The sequence below is a fragment of the Diadema setosum genome, chromosome 3 (assembly GCF_964275005.1).
Source record: "Diadema setosum chromosome 3, eeDiaSeto1, whole genome shotgun sequence".
Taxonomy (NCBI): Eukaryota; Metazoa; Echinodermata; class Echinoidea; order Diadematoida; family Diadematidae; genus Diadema; species Diadema setosum.
Window position 1 is genome coordinate 5,750,371 of NC_092687.1, and position 27,533 is coordinate 5,777,903.

General features: G+C 38.3%; 2 protein-coding genes across 2 annotated transcripts in view; both read right to left on the bottom strand.

Annotated features, from left to right (window-relative positions):
* Positions 1–27,533, bottom strand: part of LOC140226686 (uncharacterized) — a 294,115-nt gene that overhangs the window by 195,177 nt on the left and 71,405 nt on the right. The gene's annotated exons all lie outside the window — the stretch shown is intronic.
* On the bottom strand, positions 13,685–16,063 carry LOC140226624 (uncharacterized). The gene is made up of 4 exons (XM_072307074.1): positions 15,924–16,063; positions 15,056–15,161; positions 14,472–14,696; positions 13,685–13,861 (listed from the first exon to the last, which is right to left on the bottom strand). Exons 1-4 carry the CDS (start codon positions 16,061–16,063, stop codon positions 13,685–13,687), a joined length of 648 nt encoding a protein of 215 aa, XP_072163175.1.

The following is a 27,533-nucleotide window of genomic DNA, read 5'->3' on the forward strand; positions in this document are numbered from 1 at the left end:
AAACTGTGCCTGATTGCCCCTCTAATTAAACAGACATGGAAGTCATTGTAGTGCATTAGACATTAAATTAGTCAATTTTACCATCCAGTCAGCAGCCTATGAAACCAAATATATAGCATCATTTTCCTACAAATATCTTATAAAGTGAAAAAAAGTATAAGAAACCTCTAATTTTCTCAAAACATGAAGCAGAGCAGAATACAAGAAATCCTAGAGAAGTGCTGAGGTTTAGTTGTGAAGAAGTACAATCATAATGACAGATGTTTTACACATAGTTTACTCATTCAATTTTTTTGCTTTTTAAGGACACATTTGTACACATTAGCGTACAATGGGCAATAATTTTACAATGTGTACAATTAACAATTAGCCTGTGATATTTAAATGACGGCCCTTGGTTTCAACAATAACATGACAAAAGTGTGCGAATACCAGTGGGATGGGAGAAGGGGAGGGAAGTTCATGCCACACTCACCTTATACTGACAGTGCCTCCGTCTGGAATAATTCCTGCAGTGGTGGGAAGTAGACAACCAACATCAGTTACATCTTGAAGGACAGCTAACCCAGGCATGATCTGCATGTTTGACAACATTACTTATCAAAATTATCACTCATTACTTTATGTTGAAACGTACTGACAAAGTCTGTACACAATCGAGTTATTTCATCACAAGTGGTGCATCAGACAGTATGTATGGTCTTTTATTCATACATGTATGCTACACATCTTCTTATGACTTTGTCTGACGCAGAGAAGGCTGAGGCAGGATTGCATCTAATTGAGAGGAGCAGTCATTATTACAGTGCCATCTGGACCGCTTGACAGGTACAAGTTGATAAATCCCAGCTCAAGATAGTATCATGCTTGTCCTTATACTCTGAAAAGGCTTCATGGAGCAAAACAATTCATTGCATACTGTATGTGAAGATGAATGCTGCTACTGCATGTACTAATATACACAGCCAAGTATCTATAAAGACAATGGATAAATCTAATCAAATCTATAATGCATCATTATCTAATATTACAGTTAAACTCGCCTAAGTCGACATCGCATATGTCGAATAATCGCGCAAGTCGATAATTTTAAAAAGTCCCGATTTTTCCCCATTCACTCATAAGTCGAATTTTTTAAGTCGAATACTCGCTTAAGTCGATGAAATTCCAAGAACACTTTCACGGAAAAAACATTGAATTCACTGTGCCTAAGTCGAATAAGATTTTATTGTGTAATAAATCACTGTCAAAATCACGAGACGCCAGTTTTTGTTTACATACAGTATATACCAAAAGAAACTGCGTAAATAAACATTAACGTTTCATTAACGCAAGCGGTTTCACCTGAATCGTTAGTAACGCAAACTAACAATCGGGAAAATTAACGTTTGTAGCAACGATGAGTAACGATCCCTAGCGCAAATTAACGATGTCTCGTTAACATTAACGATAGGTAACGCAAGAACTCACGCGAGATTTTGGTTTTGTAACGAGACCTGGTGAAAGGACGACGTAGTCCCTGCCGAGTGTAGCGATCTATGCCTTATATTTAGCGGAGTCTTTTCGCGAATCGAATCACGATTTCGCGAATGGTTAATTTGCGACCGGGGTCACCAAAAACGCACGCCGGGCCACCAAAAAAGCCGAATGTTTGCCTTCAGTTTGGAAATGAAGCGGTAACAATCGGTTCCATGAGATGCTGAATAAATGTCAGATGTTTGCTCTTTTAATTTTGGAAATGAATAACGGTAATATTCGATTCCGTATAATACTAAAATAAATGTCGGATGTTTGCTTATACTTTTGGAATGTCAGAGATTTGATTTTGCATTCGGAAATGAATAAGGATAAAAAAAAAGTATCCGGAAGATGCTGAAATAAATGTCGAATGTTTGCTTTGACGTTCGGATATGAAAAATAATGATATTCAACTCCATACGATGATAAAATAAATGCCGGATGTTTACTTTTACGTTCGAAAGTAAATAACAATTACATTCAGCTCCGGAAGATGCTAAAGTAAATGTCGAATTATCCCTTTGACGTTCGGAAATGAATAACAATAATAATCAACTTCGTACGATGATGAAATAAATGTCGGATGTTTACTTTTACGTTCGAAAGTAAATAACATTAACATTCAGCTCCGGAAGATGCTAAAGTAAATGTCGAATTATCCCTCTGACGTTCGGAAATGAATAACAATAATAATCAACTTCGTACGACGATGAGATATATGTCGGGTGTTTGCTTTTACTTTCGAAAGTAAATAGCAATAACATTCGGCCCCAGAAGATGCTAAAATAAATGTCAGATGATTGTTTTTACGTTCGGAAGTGAATAGCAGTAATATTCTTCTCCATACGATGCTAAATAACTGTCGGATGTTTGCTTTTAAATTTCGAAATGAATAACAGTAACATTTAGCTGTATTTGATGGTAAAGTTAATGTTTGATATTTGCTTTAACGTTCGGAAATGAATAACAATAGTATTCAACTCCGTCCGATGATAAAATGAATGTCTTATGTTTGCTTTTATGTTCGAAAGTAAATAGCAGTAACATTCAGCTCCGGAAGATGCTAAAATAAATGTTGAATGTTTGCTTTGGCGTTCGGAAATGAATAACTATAGTATTCAACTCAGTGCGATGATGAAATAATTGCCGAAAGTTCGCTTTTACATTCGAAAGTAAATAGCATGTAACATTCGACTCCTGAAGATGCCAAAATAAATGTCAGATGATTCATTTCACTTTCGGAAGTGGACAGCAGTATTATTCGGCTCCTTACGATCATAAAATAAATGTCGGGTGTTTGCTTTTGAATTTGGAGATCGAATAACGGTAATATTCTGCTCCGTACGATGCTAAAATAAGTAACAGATTGTTTCTTTTACATTTGGAAATGATTAACGGTATCAATCAGCTCATTTAGATGATGAAATAAAAAACGGATGTTTGCTTTCACGTTCGGCAATGAATAAGGATGATATTCAGCTCCGTAAGATCCTAGAATGAATGTCGGTTGCTTGTTTTTACATTTGAAAATGATTAACGGCAACATTCGGCTCCGGAAGGTGTTAAAATACTTGTAAATGGTGGATGATTGCTTTTACAATCAGAAATAAATTACGGTAACTTTCGGACCGAACGTAGGACCGATTTAGTTTTGCTTGTTTTGTTTTTTTTTTGGTTCGGGCCACCAAAAAAAAAAAAAAAAAATCAATCATTTTGGGGCCACCAAAATAAAAGTTAGTGTGGAGCCCTGGCCTGCATCAATGTGGATAAAGTGTCTTGCTGAAGGGCAAATATCGGGCACACCGCTCCAGCTCTCGGCTCCTGAGTAGACAACATACATGTACATTATACATATGTACGTGTGGTGTAACTTTAAGTCGATTTTTTCGACTTACGTACAAGTCGAAACTCGCCTAAGTCGATGTGTTTTGCTCAGTCCCGAGAAGATCGACTTATGCGAGTTTAACTGTACAATCCGCATGACAAAGCATCTGACAGAAGATAGCTTGCTAAATGCACTAATGTTATCACTCGGCACAATGTAGCAAGGGCATAATATTACAATTATGTAAAGGAAGAACTTGACCAATATTAATAGAAATGTGAGTACAGTCATGGACAATAAAGGGAGCACTAACCTCTCTCCAGAAGACCCAGAGGATTCCCACGACGATGATGAGGGCAGACATGACTACATAAATAAGAAGAGGTCTGGTGATCATGGGGTCACGAACCTAACGAGGAGGCTTCCTTATCCTTGTCCAATGGCTCCACTCCGAGACTGGACAGAGGAGTGGGGAGAGAATGAAACATTATCATACAGTCATGTGAACTACAGAATGCACAATTTTTTTTTTCATGTCAGTATTTGTTCATTATCCATCTTTGATAATACATGTATACACACTCTTTCTTTCTTTTTTTGAAAGAATGAACAAATATTTGTCCTTTCTTCCAAATTAACAATAAAATCTGTAGCCATATAGACAGAAAGGATTTCTGGAAACAACATTAATGTGTAGAGTAGAAATAGTTGGCGTCCAGACTTTCCAATAAGAAGGGTCACAAAGAGAAGGAGAGTGGCATACAAATGAGACTTCGAAACACTGCTGATTTGAGAGGTATTGATTTTTACTTTTACAAAATTATTTTCCCCATGACTGAAGAATTATAATGGTACTCACTAAGACGCTGCTTTAGCCGATGAAAAGGTAAAATGAAATATTTTGAAACCAAGGCTTTAATGAGGTTCAAAGATATCTGCTTGAAGACATTTGATTGATATTGATTGATTGACTGATTGATTGATTGGGAATCTTTATGCAGAGTGGCCTGATTAGACTTAGGCTGCGTTCATGCGAAACTAGAATTGCATTTCTAAACACGTTTAGTCGCTAAACGTGTTTAGTTGCGTTGCATTCATGCGATTTTTCCATTTAAACGCGTTTCAGGCTGCGTTCATGCGAAACTAGAATTGCGTTTCTAAACGCGTTTAGTCGCTAAACGTGTTTAGTTGCGTTGCGTTCATGCGATTTTTCCATTTAAACGCGTTTCAAAACGCCGATCTGAAACGCGGAAAAAAGGGCGTTTTGAATCATGATTCTGCCAGAATCACGATCGCAGAAACCGCATGAACGCAACCGTGATTTCAATCATGATTCTATGACATCATTGTGCACTGTGCGCATGCGTGTCTTACGGGGTTTCCCCTCAGCTTCCGGTACCGGTGCTGTTCGCGCGCTTGGTGGATACTCGTACAGTACAGTATAGTAGCGCAGTGCACGTCTTTTGAATTTTGTGTTTCAGTACGTATACGTACTGTATTGTATGCAATTCCAAGGTGTCGTAATACTGTTCACCAGTGTCTACACTAAAGTCCTACTTTCCGATCGAGATACTAATAAATAATTTTCATACTGAGTGATGGCTACCTGTTCCACCATGTCCACGAAAGGAACAAACTGGAGTGACGACGAGCTGAGGCTTCTGTTAGTGCTATGGGCAGAGCCAGAATGCCAGGACGAGTTGGATGGTGTCCATCGCAATAAAAATATATTCAACAAACTCGCCGATCGATTGGCGGAAGAGGGCTTTAGTCGGAGGTCAGGTGCGAGCTGTCGGGACAAGGTCAATAGGATAAGGGGACACTACAGGGCCATTGTTGACAAGTGGAACCTCTCTGGCCAAGGGAGGGAGGATGACGAACCTTTTTGGTTTGGCATCCTTGATGCTGTACTGTACAAGAAACCCAGTACGAAGCCGGTGGCCAGTTTGGACTCCGGGGCCGTTGAACCTGAGGAGACAACCGAAGGCGAAGACCCTACACCTACTAGTAGCATTGATGCGAATGGGGAATTGGAGGTTCCCACGCCTGGTTCCACGGCAGATCGAGATGAAGGTAGGTCTACATGAACTCTACACTTGAAATAAACACAAATTAAATTTGTGTAGAATATAGAACTGTCCCGAAAAAAAAAGTACACAGTCAGATCACAGCAGACAGCTGGATGCATCTATGAATTAAGGAAAAAATACAAAAAAAAAATAAAAATAAAAATCACTTACTGACGTAGGTTCTAATGAATCTGCAACTGGACTTGAAATGTGCTCCCTATATACTTTTATTAAATTACTGAGTAGCACTAGTGCACTGTCAGTGTCACTACTTTATACTATCACGAGATTTACTCACCACATCACAAATGTACTGGTCACTAGTCTATACATTTATAGGTTAGTAATCTAGGTAGCAGTACGCCCTATATTTGAGCTTCTGTACTACCCGAAATGTAAATACTTTAGCTAACCTATTAACAACTGTTAGGTCCTACTCTAGTCTAATTTGCAATGCATAGGTTAACTCTTCATGTGCCACATTATTCTGACGCACCAATGCAATGTAGTTATGCTTTGGCAAACAAATCTTTCTTTTTTTTTCAAATCTATATCCATGTACGATGCAGGCAATGCAATGTGTGAGAGGAGGGGAATTGTGAGAAACACTTTCATTGTACATTATGCAGCGTTTAGCAATTTATTGATCGGTTTGGACGGAATTGTACATTTGAATAGAAATGGCACACAAAGAGTTAATGACAGTGAAATAACCTTCAGGCTGTAGCTCGTTTTGATCACTATAGGGTCCAGTGAGATGTATAACCCTCTATTTCATCATCCATAATGAAAGCAATATTTTGTGTTGATCACTATCTTCATAAAAAAAGCTTGCATCCCAAAATGCATCTTGGCCAATTATACATGTCTATAGGCCCCCTATTTATTTGAATTTTTTTTTTAATATTAGTAAAGTCGATGCTACAACATCAAAACATGTGTCTTGAGCTTTCTTGCTCTTTCCCCTCTCCTTTTTCTTTCAGGTGTTGATGACATACATTTAGATCATGAGGCAGACATCACTGAAAACTCCACTGCAGATGAATCCTTTGATGATGACACTCTAAGCATTCATAGTAATGGTGAGTCCGTAACTGCAGCCCTAAATACACTGTAGCAATTGTTGTGAAAGACAGCATTAGAAAAAGAAATGTTGAGTACCTTTACAGGAATTATGCAATAGAGCTTGGCTCAAATTTTGATCCGATTCATCTCATGTAAATGTTGAATCTGTAACTCTGTATTGCCATGAACTGCCAGCCCAGTAGTGTCACTGCACTGCCAGATAGAAGTAGATGGTTGGTTCCAGATCCAGATGGTTCAGATGTGATAGGAGGTCAAGATCAAGTGTACATACACATGGTAATACACAAACAATTAAGGATAGTAACAGAGGTTATTTTTCAATTTGAGCTTAGTAGTCATTTTCAGAACTTCAAGAGGCTCCATGAAACTTTTACTCTTTAAACAAATCAGCCATTGTATATTCCATTTTAATTTTCATATTCAGAGTATATGAATATGACTTTTGTAATCAAAAGTCCAATTAAGCTATGATTGGAATACAATATGACCATTGCTTACTGCCTTGCTACTTTTTGTTCTTCATTTTGTAAAGCTAATGAGAAATATATGTTCAATGAAGGAGAATGCACTGTACCAGTTCAGTTTATGTATTATTTGCTTAATTTTATATGTTTCATTTTGTTCAGCTAATGCAGTTCGATCTGATGTGGACACAGCTGATGCAAGTGGGCATGATGTGATATCTGAAGGTGAATTTGGCTTCTTTACAAGTAAAAAAAAAAAATGAACAGCATCAATCTGTAGCAATTCTTGATCAGAGGCACCTATCTCAGCAGATTGCCCCCAAATTCAGTGCTGAATCATACTGTTAAAGATTATATAGTTTCGAATAACCTTGTATCGTCTGCTGACAGAGCTACTGTACAGTGACCCCCAATCAAAAGAAAATTTGTGACTAATTTATTTCTTTGTGTCTGTTATATCAACATTCTTTTTTTTTAAAGATTCTAAAATATACAGTTATAACGAACACGGTTGTAACAAAATTCCAGTTACAATGAAGTAGAAATTCAGGCTGCAACATTATCTCCTCGGCTATGTTTTTTGTTGTTTATTTGTTCCGTTATACACAAAATTTTGACATAACAAAAGAAACCTGGTCCCGAACAGTTCATTATATTTGGAGTCCAACATATTTTCCTTTTCTCAAGTTGAAATTATTATCCTGAAATTCTGTTTATCCCATACTATCTAAATACAGTACCTCAAGATCTTTAAAGCTTTCTTCCACAATTCTGTGCACTGACATGACATGCTGTGTTTTGTTTCTTTCAAAATTAAGATGGTTGAGTGGAATGGGTTAGAATAATTCATACAATATAATCCAAATTCAAATTAAAAAAAAAAATCAAAATGCTTCCAGTGTGATAGTGCTATCAGTATGTTCATATCATTTCCCAATCATGCATTTGTGTATGCAAATATCTTGTCTGCACAGATAAGAAGGGCAAAGGCAAGACGAAAGCTATCAAGAGAAAGGCAGAGAAAGTCACAGAGTCATCCAAGCTTGTCGCAGCCATGCATGCATCGAACAAAGAAATGAAGAAAGACTTTGGGGAGATGGAGCGACGACAGAGGGAAGCAGATGAGGAGCTCATGGAGAGAGATTGGCAGAGGAGAATGGAGGTAGAAGAACGAAGGAGGAGAGAGGATAGAGAGTATGCCAGGCAGCTACAGAGAGAAGATAGGGACTTTAAGATGGCCATGATGGCCATGATGGAGAGGCAGACTAACTTGTTGGCAGCGATGATTGGGAATGCCCAGTATCCACCAACATACAATGCACCTCCACATGCAGCAATGTACAACATGCAGCAGCCTCAGCAGCCACATTATTCTCAACAAGCTCGTCAGCCCCAGCAGCCTCAGCAGTCTCCGAACGATGACCTTGAATATGCTCACCTGTAGAACGTGTTGTTCAATGCACCATCTGCATTATGCCAGCATGCAACATTGGTCTCCCGAGTATTCTTGCCTTTATTCAAGTTTGCTTAGAGTTACATTCATTGATCATATTCCTTTTTTTTTTTTATTTGAGTGTGTGCCACATATTGTCTTTCGGATATTTCTTCGTCTTTTTATTTATAGTTCAGTGTTATCATAAATACATGAACAGTGAAGGAAGCCTTACCATGACCAGAAATGTGCAGTATAAATCAGCATGGATTGTTCTGCATTGTGCATTTTTTGTGTCTACAGCAGCTGCTAGTTTTATTTTTCTTAATCAAAGCAAAGCTTTTCTGATATAATGTAGTCTTACATATTTATAAGCAAAGATTCTGATTACCTTGTTACATATTAAACACTTCATATCATGTATCATTGGAAGCCAAAGATGCATTATGCATTATCATTGATGTATTCCTGCTGATAGAACACCACACAGGGTCTGAACGGGCAATAAGCAATTTCTCATAACATATAGCTCATTAGTAACCTGCATCAAAAGCACTGATGCACCCTGTCTTTTATCTTTTCTTGTTTTTATTGTACACTGAAGATTGATGTATGTATACCTTTTTTCCCCCTGATATACTGTCTCTCGCATGCTTTTGTTGCCGTATGCATTAATGGCTACCTCAATGTGGAAACTCAATGTGGAATGTGGAAACAGTTTATTTACCTTGCCTTCATTGATTGTATTCAATATTAAATGCATGTGTACTTATGACATAGTGTGGGTGCAAGTCTCGAGGTGTAGGATTAGGAGATCGCCAAATGCACCAGGAAACAGCTAGGAATACATTTATTACTGCATTTTCTTGCCTACAGCAATTGTGTTTTTTTTACCTTGTTTGTTTATGCCAAAGATTTTTGCTCACTTTACATATTTATGAGCAGACATACTTTGTGACTGCCATGTCATGTAGCCAAGAGTTATACACACTACTAGTATGTGACATCTTTCACCTGAAAGCAGAAGAGGAGTAGATCTTATTTACTCCTGATTAAACACCTTTATAGGTCTGAACAGAAAGTTTTCATTGCATGCAGCTCAGGGGCTACCTTGTTTATAAGCCATTACTTGCCTTTTTTTTCCGAAGACTGAATATATACACATCATTTTTTATATATTGATATGTCTCTAGCATATTTATGTTGATGGCTACCTCAAATGAAGCTGAAAACTGGTACCTTGGTACTTGCCTGTATTTTATAGACTGAATACCCCGATATACGTTATCCTCATTATATACGTATAGATTGGGTGATTCTTTTGACACGTAGACTGGATCTCAGACAAATGCTCCAGCATCAGCTGCTTCAGACCTTTATTATATATATATATATATATATATATATATTTTTTTTTTTTTAAGTGTCATATCTGGAGAAGCCATATTACTTCAGTCATTACATTCTCACCTTTTTGTGCAGAAGATTGAATGTACATACATGTAGGTTTCACATTCTTGAAATGTTGTTTCCATTGCATTTATGCTGATGGCTGCCTGCAGTGAAGCTGAAAGAAGCTGCCAACCGTGCCTTTATTGTATTCAACATTAAATGCATATTATCTTATGACTATGTTTAGGTGCAAGTCTCGAGGTGTAGGATTAGAAGATGCACCAGGAAATAGCTAGGAATACATTTATTACTGCAATTTCTTGCCTAGAGGAATACAGCGTAGTTCGTTTTTTACCTCGTTTATGCCAAAGATTTTTGCTCACGTTACATGTACATATTTATGAGCACTCATACTTTGTGACTGCCATGTCATGTAGCCAAGAGTTGTACACACTATGTGGCCTCTGTCACATTAAAGCAGAAAAGGAGTTCTTATTTACTCCTGATTAAATGCCTTTATGGGTCTGAACAGAAAGTTTTCATTACACGCAGCTCAGGGGCTACCTTGTATATAAGCTAAGTCTTACCTTTTTTTTTTTCTTGTTTTTTGTTTTGTTTTTGTACATACATGTAAGTATCACTTTTTTGATATGTTGTTTCCATCAGATACGTGTTGATAGCTGCCTTGAGTAAAGGTAAAAGAAGTTGTTAACCTTGCCTTTATTGTATTCAAGATTAAATATATGATGTTCACTTAATGACATAGATGTATTGACTGGGTGTGATTAATGCAATGTGTGAATTGGAGCAGAGGCAAATGTGCAAGCAACAATTGCTCCAGATTTTGTTTCTTTACAGATGCAGTTTCAGCTCTTGGGGTGCCTACATTGTAAGTGTTTGTTGAAGTATTCCTGTTCCTGAGCTGAAGGTTAAATTCTGTCTCTTACATAAGTAATACAGGTCAATTATAGTTGTAGCATAAATGTTACCATAGGTATATTTCACATAGATACATCTCATGCAGTTTACACTTATAATCTTCAGGCCAAAAAATCACAAAGATGTTGAAATATATAGCCACTGTGTTCATAGTCCTTTGCAGATTTTGACCCAGTAGGAAAACACACACACACACACACACACACACATCTGTACAGATTTCAGACATTGGAAAAAGAATTATCAGACATGATTAAACAAGTACTGTACAGTGGACTCCCGTTACAACAAATTCCTCAGAACTGGCATTTTTTTTTTAATCATATCAATATTTGTTATAGCCAAACAGATTATTATGTAAATTCTTACTTCATCGTAACCGAAATTTGTTATAACTGTGTTCATTATAACGGGAGTGCACTGTAATAGGGAAGACACTGATCATCAGCGGTTCAAATCTGGAGTACTGCTCCTCATCAATGCTTTACATCTACAATTCCTTTTTAATTACATGAACCCTTGAGTGGGGAATATTTGTTCTGTGGCCAAAATTTTGATTTTTTTATTTTCAAGCAGAAAGTAAAAAGCATGGCCAAAATATGACACACAACAACATGACTGTGCTTGACACAGTAATTGCTACAATGTTATTCACTAAAATATCACTACCTGACTTTTTGTGTGCTCGTGGAGTAAATGCCTGCCAAGTGACAATCCAATCCCATGATGGCATTGAAAGTGACTGTTCCTGTGCCTTAGCATGTAATGGAATCCGTGATCATGATACATGTGTAAAGAGGTAAAGTTGGTCATTTTCAAACACTGAAATAATTGTCAACACAAAGCATAGGTCTGTCATTTTTCATAAAATTGTATTCTTTTACACTCAAGAACTCTCCACAAACGATGCATATAAGAATACTGTGGTTGTGATGTTGTAGCCGAGTGGATAGAGCACTTGTTTCTATCACAAGAGTGTGGGTTCGAACCATACGTGGTGAGACACGCTTGCCCTTCAACAAGGAAATGACATACATGTGTATCCAGTAACCAGTACAACGCATTGAAATTCTTAAGTGGGGGGGGGGTGTTTCATCATCGCTTGTAAGCACTGACAACTTGAATCACAATAGTAACAATCAGTGACCTGAGCATCTCAGCCAATCAAAACCAAGGATTTTGCTGAAATTGGTCAGCACCGACAGTTGTCAGCGCTGACAAGCGTTGATGAAACACCCCCCTGAAATGCGCTATATAAAAACCAGCTGTTATTATTACTACAGTGGTATACCATTATAACAAAGTCTTTGAAATCACCAATATTCGTTCATATCGAAATTTGGTCAGAACCAAACAAATAAACAATAAAAAAACATAGAGCATAGGATAACGTTGCAGCCTAAATGTTTACCTCGTTACCTGAATTTCATTATGACCATTTTTTGTTATAACAGGAGTGCACTGTACTGGTAACATGATTACCTGTGATGCATTATTATTATTACCATTATTATCCTATGTTGTACGTGGCTTAGCAAAGGGCTATCATGTACAATTTAGTTTCAAGGAGGGGATGCAGATTCAGACTTTAAAATATCCGCAGAATCTATTGAACTGTCATTAATGAAAATTGAATACACATGGGTTATAAAGTAACAGTACAATATACAACAGCAGTAAAGATAGGAACACTGAATGTTTAACAAGCACAAAATGTACACTGTACATACATGTGTTCATGGTTATTCCATCCTCATTTTTTAAGGAGAGAAAATGAACTACATGTATCTTTGACATGTTACGCTCAATATCATCTACGAAACAAAAAATCATTTTCGGCACTCTGCTACTGCAGTTCATGATTACTCTGCTTGTTAGTCACTGAAATAATCAAAAGAATATTTTCAGATGTGTAATTTATCCGTCCCAGAGCATAATAATAATGTTAGTCAAAATAAACAAGCTCAGCTAAATTAGAATGCAATACATGTATTTCTTTAAGGAAATATTTGCAGGAAAGGAATGTCTTCCACATACAATAGCAAAATCACCAAATGCTTGTCTGCTAGCACTTGTGTGAAAGTTCATCAATATGCAAATGCTACTTTTTTGATTTTTTTTTCTCCAAAAAGCATGTATGCTGAATACTGTTGAGCATTTCATAGTTATTCTTTATAACCCATGAGATTTTGTCATAATGTACATACAATGGTTAATCAAATGAAATAAACCAGTTTGCAGTTACAACTTGCTTGGGAGTACACATAGATACAGGTCATATGAGATACAGTGTACAACTGTACAAGAAGTACATGTACAATATTGGTTTTGCAATTCAGACAGCAGTGTGATCACTACTTACCATATATTATGAGTGCAGTGAATTTGAATCGTGTAATGTTCACATTGAAGTTTCCCCTTCAAAGAAAGACACAGTAGCTCTTCATGGAGCACCTCCATGATGTGGAGATGTCCTGACATGCCAAGGTGCATGAGGGAGCCATTAATATTTCACAATATGTACATGTACATACATGTATTTCTGTAATCCTACTGGGGATCATTTAGGATATTTTCCAGACTATGACTTGGTCTGTTTGACACTTAGAAATACTGAGCGACATATCTGCCTAACAGAAAAAGAAGAAGAAGAAGAAAAACAATAAAGGGGAGGGTTATGGCAAACTGTACAAGGACGTTCAATTCCTTTCAACTTTCCTCCAAGTAAGTTGGAAATGAAAGCAGCAAAGCTGGTAATATGTTACCAAAAAATAAAACAGCACAAGTCAAAAAATTGAGGAAACATGTCCATTCATCAGCCTGTTTTCAAGGTATATGGTACATTGCAGGATAACTCGCTATACATAGAGCAATTAACAAAACCAGGATTCTTCCACAATACATAAAGTGTCACAAAGATCCATTTCTATCTCCCACTTTACTATCGATGTCAAACAAATCACTGGTCAAGAAACTCTGCCAATGCATCACGGCACTGCACAGGAGTTGGTTGTGCACCATGATTGAGCTGCTGTACCACTGGCTCCTGAATATCCACATCATCATCGTGATTGGAGTTCTGGCAAATGTTATGCAGAACACAGCTGGCAGCTATGAGATGCGTCATGTTTTCAACCTGGAAGTTGGTCAGTACACAGGAAAAGAAAAAAATGGTTTACACATATGAAGACCTTAAATGTATTTCTTCAGGGACATATTTCTTATTTGAAACAAATCTGTTTTTAATCTGCTCTATCCTTGTATCATGGTCTGCCTTTAAATTGAAGAGATGTATGACGCAAAAGTATTGTATTTCATGAATGTGAAATCAACATGTGAGCAGGTAAAGTCCTTCATTTTAGCAACATAATTATGCACATTCGAATGCAGGTACATGTACACATTATTTATTATCATAAACCAGTTTCAGTATTTGAATAATTCCATTAAATTTCCCAGCATGGACCATATTGTCCAAATATATTTCCAAGATTATCATGTTTATCTACAGAGTAGGCCACTTACATACAATTTGTGGCAGTCTGGGGGGGGGGGGAGGACGTGGATGTCATTGTTTCTGAACAATGAACACAACTTTCTTTAGTTCCTACATACATTGTACATTTATTAACGTCTCCATAAGAAAACACCTACAAATAAGAGCATATTGAAATCAGATGTCATTAATTACTATACATTACATCATAATAGTAGGTGAAAGCCTGTGTGACCCAACACAAGCTTACCTTGCTTTCATTCACCCGTGACAGTGATCGCCATCTAGCCTTTAAAAGACCAAACGCCCTCTCCACAACCATCCTGACACGGCTCAATTGGTAATTGAAGTTGATCTGGCGTGGAGTCAACCTCCCAGTATCGGGATACCCCTTCATCAGCCAAGTGCGTAGTGGGTAGGCAGCATCACCAAGAATGTAGAGTGGCACATGAACGCCAGACATCAGCTGCTTCTCCTAGAATGAAGAGGGGGCCCAACATTGTATCAAACTACAATGTGTCCTAATTTAAATGCTAGTAGTTTACATGTGAGCAAGTAAGAATGCAAATACTGTCAGGTTCATATTTCACATTTGATTACAATCATTTCTTGGATCTCCAGAGTTACATGTTTGTACATGCCTTTCATGCCTGGGTTTTTTTTTTTTGTTGTTGTTGTTTTTTTTTGATTACGCAAATGTATGATGAGATATTTTCATTCATCGATCACCTTAAAAATATATATTGGATTTTTTATAAATTCATTTTTTTCCACAGAACATCCACTCTAACAACATATTGATGTAAATCTTGCAGTATGAGATCAGGATAATACCTGTGGAAGTAGAGTGCCACTTTCTGCCTTGCGGTAGAGGGAAGAATTATTAAGGACACGTGCGTCATGGACACACCCAGGCCATCCCAGGTAGATGTCGGTGAACCTGTCACAAAGTCAAAGAAATAGAATTGCAAACATTTGAATAATGAAAACAGTAAAAGCTACCAACACATTAATAGCTTGAGTGGACTGTTGTAAATTGGTATAGGCCCTACCAGTCAATAGTAAAAGGTGGGCATTCAATCATTGTAAAATCAGTAAAAAAAAAAAAAAAAAAAATGGTGTAGAACCCTAGAAAACATGCATTCATGAATACATTTAAATGTAAAGTAGCCTATAGGTGTAACAATGTTAGGCCTAGTATTATATTATAGGGTCTACTCTGTATCAAGAAACAGATGTCAATGAATGGCATGATGGGTGCAACATGGATAGTTTTCACACAAACCACAAATCAAAGGAAGAGAATTCTACTCTCAGGAATCTAATGTTAGCTTGTTTTGAATGATGTACATCAAATAATAATGTACATCAAAAGTGGTGATAGAACTAAAATTAGCTGCAAACCTTTAGTTAAGTGTTCTCGAGTCATACGTTAGATGTTTTTTTTTTTTTATCCTTCTCAATTTGCCTTATGCGTTGTGGCTAAGGTACAACTCTTCTCTTATTTATAATTATATAAAATTGAGTGTACAGACGTTCCACAGTAGCCCCAGCTAATCCTATCTTAGAGAGAGAGAGAGGAAAAAAAAAGAAAAATCAGAATGAACTACTGTAACGTTAGTCCTGTACTTGACAGTAACAACGGTTAGTAAAAGCCAGGGTTTAAAATAGATTCTACTTTAGTTTTTATTTAGAACTCTACCTGCATTTGTGGTCAACAACAGCTTGTAGAACCAAGGAATAGAACCCTTTTCGATTGTAGTAATCGTGTGGGTTTTCCTTGGGTGCCTTGATGGGAATATGTGTCCCATCAATTGCTCCAACGGCCTGTGGCATCCCCATTGCTGTAAATCCCCTCTTCACTTCCTGAAGATCATCTCCTGCTGGAAACTTTACAAATCTGGGAAGCAGTTTCGTCTGGATGACTTTACATACGTCGTGGGTTATAGCCCAGGCTGTGGATTTTCCTACGCCAAAAAGTTGACTTATGCATCGGTATGCGTTAGGTGTTGCCAGCCTCCAAATAGCTATTCCAACACGCTTCTCAACTCCAACAGAACCAATGCCTGTGTTCATTCTCTCTATGTCCTCTCTTAGTTCCTCTACAAGAAAGGAGAAAGTCTCCCTAGACATACGGAAATTCTCCTTCCACTGTGAACTCGAAAATGAGTTCACAGCATGTTCCCACCAGATCCCAGGCCGTTCCAATCGCCCGACGTTCCGGTGGTGGCGGGTCAGGGCACCGGTATTCAAAATCATCAGCGCGAAAATAAGCTCGCTACAGAAATGTAGCAGCTTTTGCTGCAAACGACGTCGAGCTCTCAGCCGATGCCTTCGTCGAGATCCATGCCAAAGGATGCCAGTCAAATTTGTCGATGAGAGAGCTCTGCTTGTGCTACGATCTACGGAATCACGATCTAAAAAGAGCAGGAGGAACATCAACAATTGCTGAACTGTCAGCACCGAGAGGACAGCACGAACTCGGCCTCCGTGATCCTCAAACGGCATTATTGTGTACAGTTTACGGAGAACACAATAGAAAACGATGGATTCTATCAATTGCAGTATCCAAAATTAAAAGGGTTTCCGTACGGGTTGTGATTGTGTTGCCGATGCGATCGATATGAAGCATTACCATGGGAAGAAGTCGCGCTGTACGTCGCTCAGTAATCGAGGTAGGCCTACACACGATCATACGTACGACAATAATACAAAAAGCGCGCGCCGAAGTTGACCCTGTACTTCCTAGGTCAAACTGCGCAGTGCGCTGCGCAATGGCAGAGGGTGAGCTGAGCCAGAATCAGCATTGACGAAAGCCCGCATGAACGCTCTTCCGCGGAGACCGTGATTTGAAACGCCGTTTTGAATCATGATTCATGTTTGTGATTCTGGCTACGAAATTCGCATGAACGCGGCCTTAAAACGCCGATCTGAAACCCGGAAAAAAGGGCGTTTTGAATCATGATTATGCCAGAATCACGATCGCAGAAACCGCATGAACGCAACCGTGATTTCAATCATGATTCTATGACGTCATTGTCCGCTGTGCGCATGCGTGTCTCATGGGGTATCCCATGCACAGCTTCTAGTTCTGTTCGCGTGCTTGTGTACGTCTTATGAATCGTGTGTTTTGGTACCATACTTGCACTTGTTTGTTGACATCAACGCCATACACTGATTCTATGCTAGTATCTAACTTTAACTGTTTGATATAATAATAAATGTGATTACTCTCCGATTGAGTTGATAAAAGTAATAGCAGCAGTGCTGTGTCTATCAAGGGAAACAATTGGAGAGACGAAGAATTGGGATTATTCCTCGATCTGTTCCTCGATCTGTGGGCAGAGCCTGAATGCCACAGCTTATCGGAAAGTATTCACCGAAATAAAAACGTAAAGGCCTGTACAGCTGGAATAAGGAGGTCTGGCTCGAGTTGCTGCAGAGACAAGGTATGAGAGTTCTGTGAGACAAGGTCAAACTGCGCAGTGCGCTGCGCAATGGCAAAGGATGAGCTGAGCCAGAATCAGCATTGCAAAAGCCCGCATGAACGCTCTTCCGCTGAGACCGTGATTTGAAACGCCGTTTTGAATCATGATTCATGTTTGTGATTCTGGCTACGAAATTCGCATGAACGCGCGGCCTGAATCAAAATAATGACTGCACTGCCGGCATAATTGCCCTCCCCCTTCAGAATACTCTCAGACCTGCTGATGTGTGCACATTGTGGCTCACCCTTGAGCAGGTGGTTCTTCCATGATGACGTTGATCCAAAGGCTCTGCATGGCATTGAGTGGGTTGGGAAACCTCATGATGATGGATAGGGCTTTCAGGGTCCAAGGCAGCTATGCTTCTACCAACACAGAGAAACAAACAAACAAACAAAATCATATGTTGCAATCTAACTTCATAGATCCTTTACTTCATACTTTTGCATAATCATTAATGTGTCCATGCAAATTTGTCATTACGGGATAAGTTTTCATCAATAATTCAAGTTTCAACTGATTTCTTGCAAAGTAGAAATCAATACATAATCTTATCACAATTTGTATTCATGTTTGTTTCAATCAAATTACAAATGATTATAAATGATTACACATATTTACATCATATTTGTTATTGAGGGGTCATTTTCAATAAGACTACGTTGTGCTTCTCATGATTTCTCCATTATCATATTTGACACAGTGCATTTTTGTTTGTTTGTTTGTGTTTTTAATACAGATTTTGTCAACCAATAATGAAAGTGAAAATAAATGAGATGAATGAATGAAATGGATGAATGAATAACGTTTGTTGGAGAATAAGCATCAACCCATTTTAATTCTTCCGTGAAAACACTGTTTAGAGTCTTTAATGCCTATATTTGAATAATTATTCCACCATAGAATTATTTTGAACAGAATGAAGTATACAATCTTTCGTTTTCGGCATGCAGAACTCAAATGAAGCAAAAATAGTGAACCATTTTAAGCCAAACATTTTCGTGTGTATTCCATTTTTCCAAATTTTGTGAGATCCAAGAGTCACAAAATCAAAATACATGTACATGCAAAAGTTCTTGTTTACACTGTATGCACTGTATGCATTGAATTCAAGTGGCATGCTGAACTAGAAATGTCGCTAAGGCGACTGGTATGCCTCCGCCATAATGCATGATTCTCCTAATAGGTCTACTGTACATGTGGACAATGTGTGATTACATTTTCACACAATATTAAAATAACAAGTTTGTCACAAATGTGTTAAATATTCACCTTCCTTGACCTAAGTTTAATTGGATGAATAGGAGAGCATGCATTTGGGGATTTAAGGACTTTAACTTGACTTTGCCCATTCATAAGTTTATGCATTGAGTACTTTTCAAGGTATGGAGAAAAAGTGCAATTTCTGTATTGAAAAGTACATTGTTACCATTTTCATCTGGCCTTTGACCGTAAAATTCAGAGGGTAATCACTGTCAGGCAGAACATGCATAAATATGTAGAAAGTGTCAAGATACCTTGAGCCACTTCTGAGATATGGAGGAAAAAGTTAGTTCAGCACTTTCCCTTGATCTTTGACCTTTTGACCTTTGAGGCAAACAAAGAAAAGAAAAAGTTTCCAGAGAATCTCTATCAGGTTATACATGCATACACCAAGTGTTTAAAAAAAAAAATGATAATACCGCTGGCACTGCATAACTAGAAATGTCGCTACAGCGACTGGTTATACCCCCACCAAACAACATTTGATAAGCTTTGGTAAAAAAACTGAGGAAGTAGTTAAATCCGCAAGATATTTCCTTGATCTTCTGCCATTAATATGCCGTTACCATGGCAACGTACTTTCGGGTACTGTCAAAAAATGCGTCTTGCACATCTACAACCAAGGGCACACATCTGTACCAAGTTTCATGGAAATTGGGCAAAAACTGAGGAAGTAGTTTGCAACACAAAATTTTCCATCATTTTGGCTCATAATATGTGAGCTGTTACCATGGCAACATACTTTTTGTCACTGTCAAGAAATGTGTCATGCTGACCTATATCCTAAGACAAACATTCAATATGAATTCCATGAGAATTGGAAGAACACTGATGAAGTAGTTTTGCCATGAAACATTTTGCCCTATATTTTACCAATAACATGCCGTTACCGTGGCAACGCACTTTTTGCCACTGTGGAAATATGTGTCTTGCACATTAACATATTCAGATGAACATCTGTACCTAATTTCATAAAAATTGATCAAAAACTGTGGGAGGAGTTCGCGACGCAAGATTTGTACCCATTTTTGCCCATAATATGCCGTTACCATGGCAACGTACTTTTGGGTACTGTCAAAAAATACGTCTTGCACATCTACAACTCAAGGCACACATCTGTGCCAAGTTTTATGGGAATCGGTTGAAAACTGAGGAAGTAGTTCGCGACGCAAGATTTGTACCCATTTTTGCCCATATGCCGTTACCATGGCAACGTACTTTTGGGTACTGTCAAAAAATACGTCTTGCACATCTACAACCCAAGGCACACATCTGTGCCAAATTTTATGGGAATCGGTTGAAAACTGAGGAAGTAGTTCGCGACGCAAGATTTGTACCCATTTTTGCCCATAATATGCCGTTACCATGGCAACGTACTTTTGGGTACTGTCAAATAATACGTCTTGCACATCTACAACCCAAGGCACACATCTGTGCCAAGTTTTATGGGAATCGGTTGAAAACTGAGGAAGTAGTTCGCGACGCAAGATTTGCAACGGACCGACCGCCCGACCGACCGCCCGACCGCCCGACCGCCCGACCGACCGTCCGCTGATTCCTATACCCCCTTCAAACTTTGTTTGGCGGGGGTATAAATATGAGGGAAATAGTAAAATGTTGAAGTGTTGCCCTTGTCTTTGGCCCCTGACCTTTGACCCCATGAACCCTAAATTCTCTAGATAATCATTGTCAGTCAGTACATGTATATATGCTATGTTCCATGAAGATACCATGAACAATTTCCAAGTTACGGACAAAAAAAATATTGTTACTTGACCTTTTGACCTTTGACCTCATGACCCCAAACTTCCACCAGAGAATCTTAATTGGGTAATACATGTATACACTAAGTTTTAAGAAAATATCTTCAGGCATTGCATAGATATGGTGGAAATAGTAAAATTTTACGTATTTGACCTTGACCTTTTGACCTTTGACCTTGAGCATGTGCACCCAAAAGTTGATAGGCACAACTTCATGCCCTAATACACATACATGCCAAGTTTCATTAGGATACCTCAAAAGGTTTTTTAGTTACGCTGTCCACAAAATTCATTACGGACGGAAGGACGGACGGACGGACGGACAACCCGAAAACATAATGCCTCCGGCACCACTTCGTGGCGGAGGCATAAAAAAAAGAAAAAAAAAAGGCTGTCAGCTGTGATTCAAGAAAATTTCACACTGCAAATATTTCTTGCTTTGCAGTATGCACAAAACTACTTCCATTGGGGTGTAAGAACAACATTTTGTGTAAGTAGAGAATAGAGATTGTTAGGAATTGGGTGTGCACTTTTGATTATTGCAACACAAGATAGATACTCTAGAATCTATTTTTTGAAACAAAAATCTTTACAGTATCCTGTCTTCATTTCTTTCTGAATCTACAACTCCTCAAAGATTAGCTGATTGATGTAACTACCTTTATGAGGGTCGTAAGATTTTGATATACACTGATCAGGATCCTCTGATAAAATAGTTATCACAGCACAAGCATGGCTCCTGTAAGCAATATGTTGATTAAACAGAATTTCCCCACTAGTTAAAGTCAGGGTTAACCACTCTGGAATTGGACTCCAGCTTTCACTGGGGCAACATGACTCTCACCTGGTATAGCCATTGAAGACAGCTGCTCTGGTTTGTCCAAAAGATCCACATTCTCTCGACGGAAAGACTTTGACTTGGCACCAGCAAAGTTCCTGAAAGAATACAAGACAAGCTTATCAACAAAGAACATGAAACATGTACTACAAAATACCACAAATCACGAGCAATTACATCTGGTACAGAAATCCTATGACCCACCAAACAAACAAATAAACACAAACTATAATAACAGTGAACACATTCTGAACAAGACACTTTTTTTTTCCTTTTAATACTGCACAATTTATTCTGACAAATGAAGTATGGAATTGTTTGCTTGATTTTCTTCTGAACTTAATAATCTATGCTTTATAATAAGGAGCTACAGTGTCAAACCTTGGCAAAACCATCATTGGATCAATAGAGATCAACACAAAATGACTCACGTCTTCCAGTCCTCTTCTGTTTCCCAGATCTCGTAGACGGCATAGTTACAGGTCCCCTCATGGCCTCAAACATTCTCACACTGTAGCTGCCATTGTGTATTAGTGGAAACAACAGAAATACAATGCATGACATTACTGGGTAAATACTGTATACCTTTTGGAACATAATTTTATCAACATATAATAAACTTGATGTTGAAAAGATGAACTGAAATGTTTCCAATTAGTACCATATTGATGTACCGGTACTTGTTTAAGGTTTCTCTAGGTACTGCTAATACAGTTTGCCTACAATATATTTAGAGGCATATATATTGTAATTCTGCAAGGGGGAAAGCAATGATAAATGATGATGATGATGATAATCATGACTAGAAACATCATTTTCATTATTCAAGTAATAACAACAGTGATAATCCATCATGAAAATTTTATTATGATCACTACCAATCGACCATCACTACTTTATTATTCCTAATATTACTAGCTTTGAAAAAACACACCAAATCACTATATTCCAAGTTTATCACAAAAGTAAAAACATTCACAATGGGGCAAAAAGTCTTGACTTCCTAAACTTCATCTTTGAAACTTTAGTTTCAACACATACACACACACATACACGCACACACACACAAATAAATAACAATAAAGAGGTAAAATTTGAACAACAATTTTCAAACAGTACAAGTAGGCAACCTACTTGACTAAGTTAGTACTTGACTGGATTAGGCATCCAGAATTCTGCTCTGTTGAAAGATAGGGATGGCTGTTTATATCACATATCTATATCCTCTGAGAATTGTTCATTCAGCTTATTCAATCTCATAACTTTCCGTAAGAAACATCACATTCATAGAAGAAAAAAAAAGAAATAAAGTCAATTTTCCTAACTCTGTGATTAGTATAATATTACTGAAGCACTTTCCTTTCAAAATATTACACCAGTGGGAATCTAGTAATGAGGACACGTTGTGACTCTTACCTCACACATCCATCATCTCTTCCTGCTGCATCAACGCATGTCCTCAGGTTGTCACGGAAACTTCATATTCTTTTCCTCCTGTACGGCGAACTACCTGCCGACAATGAATGCCTGTGGAGAGTAATTGTGATCGCGTGAATAACTGCAGTCAGCAACGCGCTGTCGTAATGATACTGACCTGTGTGACAGTAACTCTAATTGTTAGTCTCATGGGGGGGGGGGGGAGAACAACTAGCAATATATATTTCATGATGAGTTACACATTACTCCAGGTTAGAAGGCATATAACCTTGTTTTTTATGATGTCTATGATGGTCCCCCTTATTTAAAAGCCACCGTAATGTGTAACGTTAACGTTAGACAGCGTAAGCTGTGAGCGCGTGCAGAAACCACAACTAAGTCAACGTTGAATCCAATGCTTCCCCATGTCTCATTTAATTCAAATTTATGTAAGTGACTGGAAATGAGATACTAAGGAATCCCTGAAATTTTGGTGGAATTTGGTAGAGTGAAATTTGGGGTATATCTTCTTGCCTCTTAGATACGATATTGGCTTAACTTACTGCATTACCATTTTACTACCGCCGGAATCTGTCTCTAAGAAGCCCATGACCGACGGCAACGAGAAAAGACAGATTTGATTTGATTTGATTTGATTTATTGGTTCCTGCATTAGATCATTGCTTGTATGCAGATACATACACATATATATATCATATACATTGTTGGTACCATACATATAAAATAAAACATTAAGTGCTAACAAGATAAGTTTCTTCATTACCTTTAGAATGTACAGCAATACAGTTTCTTCATTGCTTTTACAATGTACAACAGAACATATCAGTGATGCAATGAATAACGCAGAAGGGCTACAGCTTAAGCATTGCTTGATTTGCATGCAGCCCTCGTAACATAATACATAACATATAGGAAAATAAGGGGAGGGATGACTTGCATAGAGATAGGATAGGAGAAAGGAGAGAGGAGAGGTCTGTCTGCTTTCACTATACACAAAGTTAGATCACCTGGATCACTGAATAGTAAAGCATAGCAAAGTATTTTCTCACCGAGGTACAGGTGAACACTTACAGGTCATGGTCGGTTACATAACATTACGCAATAACTTCTGAACGGCGATAATTCAACAAGGGAATTTCACATACGATACAATTGCAATGACATTATAAGATCACTGATATCCAGAAAGCAGCATTGTCTTTACAGCTTTCTTGAAAGAATACATAGACTTTAAAATTCGAATTTCTGAAGGAAGAGAGTTCCAAATATCAGGTCCAGTGTGTCTGATAGATTTCAGAGCCATCACCGTTTTAGGATTTTGTAGATGAAATTTATCAGATTGCCTTGTGGGATAAGAATGTATATCCTTGTTTAACTGAAATAATGGGAGGAAAGAAGATGGCAACTCGGACAAATTTCGATGGTCGCGCTCTGTCCACACGTAGTGCTCCTCTACATTGCAAGTTAGCGTGGATGTGTCTTCCTGGACATTTTGCTGACTAAACCATATACAGATACAGATCTCATCGGTCTACGACAGTTTACCAACCTGAGGTTTCTGAGGCTGAGTCCGTAGGTAGTGCCGGTTGGGTGCCGGTGGTTGAGCCTGAGCCTATTTAAAGCCTCAGGCTGTGGTCTTGCCCTTGGCCTGCTTGATGTTTGGGTTGGAGACGGGATGGTCATGGCAGGCGCTGCCGTACAGCCCAGTCGCTGTACGTAGGATATTCGCACAGCGTACTCCGTCTGGTCGGGCTAACGCTGCCGCTGATGTAACCCCCGCGCGGGGCGGCCGGGCGCTGTACCAGTAACGTGTTGGGGTCGCTGCTGCGGTTACCGCTGATGTTGCTCTGCTCGTGCTAACTTTAGTCTCCAAGTATGTCCACGACCGGGCAACCTGATCCCGATCTCGCGCTAGTCATTTCACTGTCAATGGCGGAGCTGAATCTCTTAAACGCCATCAAATTCATTCATACTCCCACTTTCGTTGGAGGTCATGGCTCATGCGTGAAGTCTTGAGCTAGCTAGATCGACAGACATTGAAATCGCTAATGCTTTGTATAATAGCGCGCGTATGCGTACCACTCGAGCGTCTAGCTCTCATCACCGGGCCGCACGGGCTAGCAAGCGCGCACGGATGTGCATGCGCATGCAATTTGCAGATTGATGTGTGTAGCACAATGTACACGCAACGACACGTGCAGTGTGAGCTTGCGCTGCGCTGTATTGTCATCGATGACTTTTTATTTTCATGGAATGATTTTTTGTTCATCGAATGGTTTTTTGTTCATCGAATGATTTCTTGTCGTGAGTATAGAACGCCATACAGGCCTGTGTAAAACACTTTTTGTCAAATATATATTGTGTCTAATATACTTTTGGTGAAATATATATATTTTTTGTCGAATATATTTTGGTCAAATATAATTTTTGGTCGAATATATTTTTTGTCAAATATATTTTGGGTCAAACATATTTTGTGTCAAATATATTTTTGTGAAATATATTTTTGGTGAAACATATATATTTTTGGTGAAACATATATATTTTTGTCAAATATATATTTTGTTGAATATATTTCGGTCAAACCTTCATATTTTCTTGTCAAATATATATTTTGTTTGAATATATCTTTTATGAAATATTTATTTTATCGAACATATTTTTGTGGAATGAAATTCTAATTGATGAAATGGTTTTTTAGTTGGTGTCGAACATAATTATTTGATTCTGTTCTGGCGTGCCATACATTATAGCATTTCATGTTTTCGTATTCGTAAGACTTTGACACCATTTTTTTTTTTAACGTGCATTTTGAATCCAAAGAAGTAAGAAGCCACAAATTATCTGGCCGTTACGAGCGCTTTATAACGAGCGGTCGGCCAGTTCCAAGAAGTCAAGGTTATGATCTTCAAATGTGTGTTTTTTTTTTAAATAATTCTTTATATGTCTTCTAGAGATATACGTCTGTATCTATTGTGCTGTCATGACTATAAAAAAATGAAGTTAATCTGCATTACTGGTACACGTCTAGGCCTATAATGACATGTATATGAAAGAGAAGGAGCGTTACCAGTCTGGTTAAAGAACAAAGAACAACCAAATCCAGTTATACTAGATAAGAAATATGATACTTTTACTGCTTTATAACAGTAATTTATAGATGAAACGAAAACACACATAGAAAGACATGTTAAAATGATCTGAAACAAAGAAATAGCATTATTTGAATTTGAATGAACACGTTTGGAATTTGACTATCTTTCGCGAAATTTTATGACTGAAATACCCTTTTCGGCAAGTCAAGGCGAATTTGAATGAACGTAGGGTACCAGCTAATAATATTTGAATACCCATTTTACGAATTCGAACCTTATATCAAATGAACCAACAAAAGTGCGAAATTGGCTGGAAAAACCTAATTGGCTTTGATGTTTTGGGTATCTATGATGTAAACTAAGGCCTACTTCGATTGTAAAAGAAAAACAACTATGACTCTTTTCAGCTAAATGATGTCATAATAAGTATGTGGTGGAGGGGCACATAATGGCTACTGTAACCTGGGCCCAGTACTTGATGAAATGACTGTTTTTCTCAATATGGTGATCTTAGTTGTGCACTATACAGAAGTGTGCTTCCTTTGCAAATTTCTTGAGTGTTTTGCTACTGTAACCTATGGGACCCCGTATACAGGATAAGATGACTTGCTTCAGTGTTTGTGATATCTCTGTTCAGTAGGCCCTGATATTAACGCTACAAAAGAATTTATAATACCATTTTCAGCTGATTCACAGTACATGTATAATGGATGGGACACTGTGGAGCTCCTGTCTGGGGCTCTGTGCAGGATAAAATAACTAGCCTTGGTGTGTTGAATATCTCTGATAGGTACTTCTTCCAGTGCAAAAGAGATTACCCGTGTTTGGGGCTATACTGTGCGGAGCCCCGTACAAGATAAAATAACTGGCTTTGGTATTTTGGATATCTCTGATGGGTATGCTTCCATTGCAAAAGAAATTAACCGTGACCCTCAGCTGAATGGAACTAATGTGTGTGTGTGTGTGTGTGTGTGTGTGTGTGTGTGTGTGTGTGTGTGTGTGTGTGTGGATGTGTGTGTATGTGGAGAGGGGGGGGGGGCACTTTGGGGCTACTGTCTGGGGCCCCGTACAGGATAAAATAACTGGCTTTGGTGCTTTGGATGTCTCTGATGGGTATACTTCCATTGCAAAAGAAATTAGCCGTGACCCATTTTGGCTGAATGAAACTAATGTGTGTGTGTGGGGGGGGGGTGCACTTCGGGGCTACTGTCTGGGACCCCATTACAGGATAAAATAACTGGCTTTAGTGTTTTGAATATCTCTAATGAGCATGCCTACTACTTCCAATTGCAAAAGAAAGTAGCCACGACCCTTTTCAGTTGAATAAAATCAATGTGTGTGTGTGTGTGGGGGGGGGGGGGGGTGGGGAGGGAGCAATTTGGGGCTACTGACTGGGGCCCCGTGCAGGATAAAATAGCTGGCTTTGGTGTT